Raw genomic sequence first — 10,005 nt, forward strand, 5'->3', positions numbered from 1 at the left:
ATAATAAAGTTCCTCAATAGAAAACTAAGAAAACTTACCTCATCGCTTTATAAAAACAACAAAGGTTTTTGGGAGTCTGGAGAAAAGACTAGGCTGAATATTGGATGCTTGTGAGTTTTGGGCCCTCAGGTGGTGCTGATTCGATCCTGGACATCACTGCCTGGGCTCAGGAACACGTCTACAAATCCTTGTCTGTAAACACAGTTCACTGAGCCWTCCACAAATGCTGGTTAAAGCTCTATCATACAAAAAAAGAGAAGCCACGTGTGTGAACACCATCCAGAAACGACGCTGTGTTTGCTCGGCCAAAGCTCATTTTAAAATGGACTGAAACAAAGTAGACAACTGTTCAGTGGTCAGATGAATCAAAAGGTCAACAGGCCTGTTCAGGTCACAGTTTAGAAGCCTGCCTCTCTGATGGCGTAGGGGTGCATTAGCGCCTGTGGCATTGGCAGAGTACATGGAAAAGTACATCCTATTTATTTATTTATTTATTTATTTATTTATTTATTTATTTATTTTTTTGCTTTTTTTTGGAAAAAAGAAAAATAATATCTATAATTTTATTGGTGGGTTGGACAGAAGTCACTCATGAAAAGTATGAACTGGTTTTTGAACGAAATGTGCTCACATCCAGAGCAGATCTTTTTCTGTTAAGGCCTTGCATAATTCAGCAAGATAATGTTAAAGTGCATAATACATCTCAGTTAAAACAGCCTGGCTTTGTAGTAGAAGTGTCCAGGTGCTGAATTATCTGTTTGCATTTCAGACCTCTTACAGTAGAGCCAAAAGCTGAAAAATCTTTATGAAGCATTAAATTCAGTAAAGAAAAGACCCAGGTCCGTTGAGTCGCCTCAAGACAACATTCCCCTCCTAAACTTTCAGGGACTGTTCTCCTCAGTATACAGTAGTTTTAGTACCAACTTTAAAAACTGTAAATTAAAAAATTATTAAATTAATATTTATTATAGTTATTAAAAAACTATTTACCTTATTTTTTTCTAAATATTAGTACAGTTTCATAGTTTAAATACAGTATTTCATGTTTACTACGTTCCATTGTGAATGAATTAGTAGTTTATGAGAATTGCAAACCATTGTATTTTATTTTTATTTACACAACATCCCAACTTCTTTGGAAAGTGGAAATTATCTCTGCTTCTAATCTCGCCAGTCGTCCGCCTGAAATGACAGAGGTTCGWACAAAGTTCCTGCTATGTGGGCAGGGATGAGCTAGATTAGAGARCATGAATTTTTCACGAGCCTTGAGCCGATACACAACACATAGTGTAAACCTGAAAGGTTCATTTCCGAGTCTGACAGCCGAGGGCCGAATGCCCAGGAGTGGAGCTGTGAAGAGTAAACAGATCAGATTCTGCCCTCGTCTGCTGCGAGCTCATCCAAGCATCCCTCCCTCCCTCTGCAGCTCTGAGATCAGCCAGCGTTTGCCCGGCCAAAAAAAAAAAAAAAACATCAGGAGAAAACTATCAGTCTGCCAGAGCTGGAGCATTCAGATACACGCCAGAGCTTCATGGAGAAGGATTTTACCACTTATCTCTGATACTGTGAGCGTCGGATTAAAACTCAGAAACTTTGGTTTCACTTGTTTGGAGCTCAGTGTTGCTACGAGGGGTAGTTCAGGGTATGAAAGCTAAAAATTACACACTGTACCACAATTAAAACTCAAGACTGTACATGCCTTTAAAAGGCACATTCATACCCTCTTTGTTGACTCTGAACTGATCCTCAGACATTTTTATGGCTTGCAGCTAAAAGGTAAAAAGCGAGCAAAATGATAAGATGATTCAATTTCAAAGGTCTGGAATAAAATGTGGCAGGCGAGGTTTTATGCAGGCCCTTCATTTCTGCATGCATCAACTCTAAGAAAAGGTTTTACTACGTGTGTGTGAGTTACCTCACAAACAGAAGTGTTGGCCAGCTCGATGCGCATCATGTTTGTGCAACAACTCATCGTGTCCGAGTCAGTTTATTACTCGAGGGGATTGCAACAGCCTGTTAAAACAACTTTATAATACTGTTTGTCACTCTAAGATGAACCTTTAAATAAAGTTAAAAATACTCGAGTTGCATCACTCAGGTGGTTTGGAAGCAAGGCCCGTGTAACAAAATGGGGACATATCGAAAGATGAGATAAAGAACACAAGGGGGAGTCAACGTTTCTCTTAAATTGCATCACATAATAACTCAAGATGCTAAAACTCAGGATACTCTTCTGCTGACAGCAGCATTTCTATAAACTGAGGTCATTCAAAGTGCTGTTTGCAGCAGGTAAAATATTATTGGTGATAAATGTTTCCACAAAAACCCAGCTTTAAAAGATCTGAACTGTCTCTTTTAGGAGAATCATAATTTAGAGCAGAGATGGGCACTTGGCAGCCCGCAGGCCACATCCTGCCTGCAGGTGACTTTCATCTGGCCTGCCAATGAGGCCACACCCCTAATTTTTTTAAATTATTTTTTTAACTTAAAAAAAGAGTAAGTTAAATAAAAATATAAAATATTTATTGGGAGGTAGAGTATCTGTTTACATAATTTGAAGGCAAGCCTATGTGTGTGTTAAGAGACGCTGTCTGTCATAAAGTATTTTAATACAAGTTGCCACTACAACATGTTGCACAAAGCTAAATATGAGACATTTACTGAAGTCATAAGTACATAAACAGTGACTTTTTACTAAGTATTTTAAATAGTCTAAGTTGTCTCATAATTTAAGTTCACATATTTTTTTCTAGTTCTTTTTTTAGATACTTAGTCAAATCAATTTTATTGGATTTTTGAGCCTGCTTAGGCAAAAAATACATGAATTTTGTACATGAGATGTAGGTGCACCTACGTTTTACCCATTTAAAGATTTTTTAAAGGTTAAAATTAAACGCTGCAGGGTTAAAAACAACACATATCAAATAACCTATTCATTGCTGCTGTTTTATTTCCAGCTGGCAACAAACCTCCCAGTGAATGAATGAATGATGAGGTAAGCAGACCTGGATCAACACCTGCTGTTCTGCCCTGCRCCGCAGCTGCGTTTGTCATTGCCCAACACTTGTAGAGCTGCTTGGCACCCCACCGTTTGGCCATCTGCCTACTTGGCTCAAATGTTTACAAGGAAAATAAGAAGTAAAAACACATATCTCGCAGCGTTCGACTTGTTGCGTGAAGCTCGACAGATGTTGACACACGTTCTCCCTCGGGGTGGTGAGACACAACTTGGCCTCGGTAACAGGCAATAAAGCGACACGTGCTTKAAGAGGGAGATGTTGAACACACACACAAAAAAACAAAACAAAAACATAATTCTCTTTTGCTCTTTYGGGGCATTTTAATTTTACAGCTCAGCACTTGCTTGAAATTCCTACTCATGGTTTGCATGTTTCGACTTGYCCGACACCAGAGGAGTCGGTGTTCTGGTGCTCAAACCATGACTTAGTTTTTTAAAGGTTTACGGAGCTAAGGTTAGAAGGTGAGTGGAAATTCAGCTGCATGGCAGTGCAACAGCTTCAATTTCAGGAGTAAAAATAGATAATAGCTTGAAAGCCCATATTATGCAAATGTTGTGATGCTTTATCTGGAAAAGGGAAAGAAGCCTATGGATTTTCTCTGGCGGCTGTGACAAAACACTCAGATAGGAAAGGATGTTTTTGTTTGTTGTACTTAAATGTTGTCCTTTGTATGAAACCATATTATGCTTGGCACAGTGTGCCATTCGGCTGTTTGTCTTTTCGGCTCTTTACCGCTGTTTATTTTGAGTTTTGTCAGCCTTGAGACGTTTACAAAGACTTCCTCAGCAAACACTTYAGAGCAGCGCGGCTTTCTTTTGGGTGGGTCTGCAAAAAGATAGCATCGACCACTGCCTTTCATTATAGCTGCTATTTACAGTAGATTAGTTAAGGAACCAACAATATCACATGGAAATAAAAGCCTAGCATTCCTTGAAGGAATGCACATCGTCCAGAGTTTTAGATTACGATCACCTTATGTTGAGAAATGACACAAGATGTATTGTTTTGGACAAACTTTGTGCTAAACTTTAAGCTTAGACTCGTACAACACTGTGACACGTCACACTCAGAGTATGTGTTGTGCATGACTCTCAGCTACCAGGTCGAACTTCAGCTCAATTTCCGTAATATTGATGGAGATGTAGCCATCTTAAATTAGGCTGACTGCTGCCTAAAAGTGTCATTTCAATCATTTACCAGTCATTCTGTGTTTGTATCTTTCCTGCCCACTCAAACCCAGCCGGTCGAGGCAGTTAACTGCTCGTCCTGAGCCTGGTTCTGCTGGAGGTTTCTTCCTGTTCAAAGGGAGTTTTTCCTTTCCGCTGTTGCCAATGTGCTGCTCAGTAAGGACAGCAACAAACTGGAGATTCAACTCAATCTGCTGGTTTCTTTAGATTGATTGTTTTTTTTTTTTCACATTGCCTTGAGATGATGTTTATTATACAAATACACTTAAATTACTTCAGGTAGTAGGATATTTTTCTAACTGGTGGAAAAAGTCTGACTTCAACAGGTAAATATTTTAAGCAAAAAAGCTTACATATTGGGAAGCAGTTGGAGTGTGTTTTGTGAATGAATCTCAGTGACAACTACACCAAATCTGTTTAGTATCTAAAAAACTGGCAGGATTTGTTGCCATTTTTGTGTTTTCTGTCAGTTGGTTGTGGCAGCCATTTTGAATTATGTTGACACTGGAACATCATCAATCATAGAAGTACATCAAATAATTATAACCTGAAGGTTTTATCGAAGGCAGTCCACTGATTTATGAGATATTTTGCTAACAGAGTTGACTCAAAATAGTTGCTGTCAAAGTTTATACAAACATTTTGCACTGTGTTTGGGCTCAGAATACAGTAAGTGTTGGGAATCAAACCAATCTACTACTGCATCACATTTTAGATCAATAGCTGTAGATTTGATTGTGTTATAGACATTTAAGTGTAGAGCTGGGCGATATGATCAAAATTTTATATCACGGTATTTTCAACATTTTCATTGGTTTCACGGTATTGATGGTATTTTTCTTTTCATCACAGCTCAGCTGATAATAAAATGTACAAACCCTGCATATTGACTTTTTTTCTTTTACTGTACCCCTGTCTGTGTCTCTGTTTCCCTCCTCTGTGTCTGTTCTTCTCTGACTGGTGGTTGGAGGCAGTAGTCAAACATTTTGGTCCAGTCGTGAAGGAGGAGGTTAAGAAAAGATTATGATCGGGTTTATTGTTTTATGTTATTTATTAAAGCTTATCAGCACGACTCACCTTGCACACCAGTCAATTCTAACTCCACAATGAACTACTTCCTGCAGGCTTTTCACAATAGAACCACGTTAAGTCTCCATCAGCATAACGTCTCCATATTAACTGTGCACGTCACTGAAGAGGTGTTTACTACATTCAGCGACGGCAAAAATGGGATATTTTTTTAAACGTCAGTCAATATAAGCAGCGGAATCGCCACCCGCGGCTGCAACTAGCTGCTCCAAACATTAGCATGCTAACGCACATAGCGGTGCAGCAAGGAAAAAATGTCCCCCGGGAAACAACAGTTCACTGGCGGCCGCGACGAAACGTTCCGCTATTTAAACCGGAATGTCCGGTATGCAAAAAATTCATATCATAACAAACATAAAAACCGGTATTCGGTACAAAACGTTATACCGCCCAGCACTATTTTAGTGTTTTTTGGTTTAAATGAATGTGGCAGTCATCTTGCATTGGTTCACTTTCTATTCAGTTGTATCTGTAACGACTTTCTGCAAGTTTCATTAACACTTGTCCAGTCTTTCAGATATTTTGGTAACAGAGACATGATGTGTTTGCCTTTCAGCTTTAGGCAATGCATNGAAAACGGGATTTTTTTTTAAATGTCAGTCAATATAAGCAGCAGAATCGCCACCCGCGGCTGCAACTAGCTTCTCCAAACATTAGCATGCTAACGCACATAGCGGTGCAACAAGGAAAAAATGTCCCCCGGGAAACAACAGTTCACTGGCGGCCGCGATGAAATGTTCTGCTATTTAAACCGGAATGTCCGATATTCAAAAAATTCATATCATAACAAAAATAAAAACCGGTATTCGGTACAAAACGGTATACCGCCCAGCACTATTTTAGTGTTTTTTGGTTTAAATGAATGTGGCAGTCATCTTGCATTGGTTCACTTTCTATTCAGTTGTATCTGTAATGACTTTCTGCAAGTTTCATTAACACTTGTCCAGTCTTTCAGATATTTTGGTAACAGAGACATGRTGTGTTTGCCTTTCAGCTTTAGGCAATGCATGATAAAACTGCTAAAAAACAAAAAGCAAAAGTGTAAACCAATGTGTGTTTTTCTCTTTTCTGTTTCTACCCAGCTGCTCCACAGTTCTTCCCCACCTTCCATCCTCCTGTGCCAATCGACGACAGACACACCCAGGGCCTTTACATCTACGAGCCATCCCCCATGCCCCCTCTTCACGTGTAAGTCTTTCCAACTGGTCACACACCCTCAAGCTACTCGCCCTACGACCGACTTTTTGCCGACTTCGTTTGGCCGATAAAAATCGAGCTCTGAAACTTCCTTTCTCCGAGCATCTACTCCTCGTCGGTACCTTTTTTTTTTTTTTGCCTTTCAGGATCAAAGGCCATAGCCTCTGTGCATGCGCAACATGATCCGCATGTCAGAGACACGCAAATGAACATGTGTCAGAGACKTGGAAATGAGAGCAGGGCGAGAGGAGAGCCTGGGAGCGCTCAATTCTCCTAAGAGCAGCGATCAAGCCCTATCAGGATGCGATGCCTCTGCTGACGTCTACCTTTCTCTGACATATGGGCTCCGGGAACAAACTTGTTGCACCTCGTCCGGTCAGATGCCCGTTCCGTTGTTGAAGTAGGGAAGTCATGTAAAAACCACAGAGTCATTCCTTGTTWGGAGAACGAGTTAGTTTGTTCTGAATTGTACAACTTTTAGCRTCTCGTAGCCCCCTGGAGTGCTTGTGGTGGTGCTCAGCGGGCCAGCCGAGCACTTCAAAGCACTTCAACTCACTTTACCCAACCTCTTCAACTCTTTCTTTTGTCTCKCCTCACCTTTAATCATTTGTATTCTTTGCATCCAAACCCTGTGCGGAGCGAGGAGACGCTTCATTGTCCTCGCGCTGCTTGTTTCCCAGGCGCAGACACGAAGGAAGCGATCACGTCGCGACAAGGACAAATTGGACGGGGCAGCTACTTGGGCCGCATTATGTTTGATGTTCTTCATCATTWTCAGCCCCCCCTCCTCCTCCAGGAGTCATATCTCTCCCTTGCTGATGTGCCACTAAGCGTAATGAATTTTTTATGTACCCCTCCACCTCCGGCCCACCCCACCTCTCAACCTCTCATTCTCCTGCTGCGGCTGAGGAAGAAAAGGAAATTATATAAAAAAAACAAAACAAAACAAAACAGAGGGAGGTTGATTGATGCCCTCTGTCACCGCAAAACAAAATGGCAAATATAATTTAGTATTTAGCTTATGTGGAGATAATGGGGGCGAACGCGCGCGAGGAAACGTAGGCTCAAACAAACAGCCGGGGCTTGTTATCCGTCAGGAACACTTTGGAATGACGTGGAGCACAGGTTAGGGAGGGAGACGGGAAAAAATGAGCAGAGGGGACAACACTGAGCCGGGGAATTGAATTAAGTGTGGGGTGGTGGTGGTGGTGGGGAAATTACACGGYGGCGGTGTCTTCAGTCACTCCGTTTGGACAGGAGCTACCTGCACGCTGTCAGCGGAGATACCGTCATGCTCTGCCGCGTTACTTAAGGYCTTTTTATCCGAACCATTAAGCTCCACGCCGTTTAATACGACATGCCAAGCTGAGGGGAAACTATTTGTCACGATTATAAGGCGGCCGTTGAGTAACCAGACCTATTAAAATTGACTCTGTGAGTCTCACTGTCGTCCACTTTCATCTGTGAGCTCACGCGCTCGAACCTCCTTCAGAGCCTAGCAGCAATGGTGCGCAGTTGATTAAAAACGCAGCACCGTGTTCCCCGGTGAGAAGAAGTGCTCATCAAATATGGTTTTACARCAACCACCTGATGGCAAATGGAAGTTAATTGTGCGCCCGGGTTTCCTGCAGGTTCGAGCTGTGGTGGAACTTCACGAGTAAAGGGCTTCAAGCAACACACACTCCACTTGGTAATGCAGCTTGTAGCTGGCCCAGAGAGAGGAAAAAAAGAAAAAGTCAGTCAATGTGTAGCTGTCGTTTCCGGGAAATAGAGGACAAGAGGCAGCTTAGGGAGAAATATTGAATTGTTTTAAGACAAGTTCTCCTCCGTGTGCAGAATTAATCGTTATTAGCCCTCTCAAAGATATGCCTAAGTACACAGGGACCATTATTGCGGTACTTCCCCATGCAACCTCTCATTACGGCCTGTAATTACAGTTGGGTTGGCCCCGCGGCAGCTCCATCAATCCAGTCAGCTTCTCCCCCCCACCGCCGCCGCGCACGACCCAGCCACCACCGAGGCTTCCGACGCCGGATAGAAAAACACCGCAAATGCCCAGCAGCTTGTTTTCTCTCCGCCGCCACGACACATCCACCATCCGTACGTGGCAAATGAACAGAATCACATCCTATTACGGTGAAGGGCCTAATTGAAACAWGTTTATTTATGGCCCCTCGTTTTCAGACGAGGAGCGGGCGTTAGCAGCGCGGCTAACAGGCTCCAGCGATATGAGGCGGTGGAATTAAATTAAAAGCTCATAAAATGAAATATGCTCTATATTAGCTGTTTGACACTTAATTTGCCTTCAAATGAGCAGAGGAAATCACAAATTAACTGTCCTTTGTTGTTTTGGTTTTTTTGCCTTCTTTACCTCACCTCCTCTATTAGGCAAAGGAGAGTGCAATTACAGGCAGAGGCTAATCTTTTAGTTTATGAATTCTTGTGGGGAAGGTACTGATGTGCCAATATTAAAGCCTTGGGTTCAGGAGAGGGGGGGTGGGGGTCCCTTCTCTACTGCAAGACTTTGGTGTTTGCACGAGACAAAAGCACTTAAGAGTTTCAACAACTTGAGTTAATCCCAAGTTTCTTTTGGTTTTCCACAAGAATCCGATTAAGCCAAAGTTATACACTGATCCAAATCCCGCCAGAACTTTTCCCTCGGTTTTCTCTCCGGTACGAAGACAACTTTCCTCTGTAGAGAGAGAGAGCTTTGCGGGAAGATGCTTCCTGCCTAAATAAACACATTGATGAGTGAAGAGCAGGCTCTCTATGGGTCCTCTCTGCCACTGCCATTGTGCGGAAATGGACTTAATGAAACATTTTTTAAGGGGTGTGTGTGTGTGGGGTGTGGTGGGGGGTTAAGACCCCTCCTTTCATTCCAGCTTTATTACGTGACCACAGTGCAGCTCAAAAACCAAACAGCCCTCTCATAGAGCTCAACGCCCGGCTCCCAGTCACCCAGAGACCGCTCAGAACAAACAGAGGTATTCGTCACAAGTCAATTATCAGCCGCAGAGTTTACCCCAGGCCGTCATCGTGCTGTGAATGGGGGGGCACAAAAACCACAAAACACTCTCATAGAATAAGCAATTGACTTGCAACCTTTTGATCACTTACTTTTTGTACGCTTCTTAAAAGAGTTAGAGCAAGCTGAGCAAATTCAAGTGTCTGTAAAGTTATAAAAGAGTGCTTGAGGTTTTCTTTTTCTTTTTTTTTTTTAAAACAGCGAAACATCTAGGGKACTGCAGTAGTTTGATGGTCAGTTCTGTCGTTTTCTAAGTTCGAGCTCAGGAATGACATCCAGCGTAAAACCAAATGTTTGTTCACTGTAGCAACACCTGAAGAAGGGAGCAAAATAAAATTACGTTGAAGAAGTTGTTCTCTAACAAATAAATTATTTACCTTGAAACATGCATTATTTATTTATTTTTTTTACTTTTTAAAGGTTTTTTTTTAGGTTTTATTTAGAAAAACTTAAACCCAAAGATAAAAACCTGATGATAAAGTCATAC

At 41.8% G+C, this 10,005-nt stretch overlaps 1 protein-coding gene across 1 annotated transcript in view; it reads left to right on the forward strand.

Annotated features, from left to right (window-relative positions):
- The window catches only part of LOC106517492 (transcriptional activator GLI3), a gene marked incomplete at its 3' end in the record, with an annotated part of 48,153 nt that extends 41,669 nt beyond the window's left edge, over positions 1–6,484 (forward strand). The window contains 1 exon segment of the mRNA XM_014008365.1: positions 6,379–6,484. Within this exon segment, the coding sequence (XP_013863819.1) occupies positions 6,379–6,484 (106 nt within the window).
- Positions 6,485–10,005: the final 3,521 nt, after the last annotated feature.

The sequence above is a fragment of the Austrofundulus limnaeus genome, unplaced genomic scaffold (assembly GCF_001266775.1).
Source record: "Austrofundulus limnaeus strain Quisiro unplaced genomic scaffold, Austrofundulus_limnaeus-1.0 Scaffold49, whole genome shotgun sequence".
In the NCBI taxonomy this organism is placed as follows: Eukaryota; Metazoa; Chordata; class Actinopteri; order Cyprinodontiformes; family Rivulidae; genus Austrofundulus; species Austrofundulus limnaeus.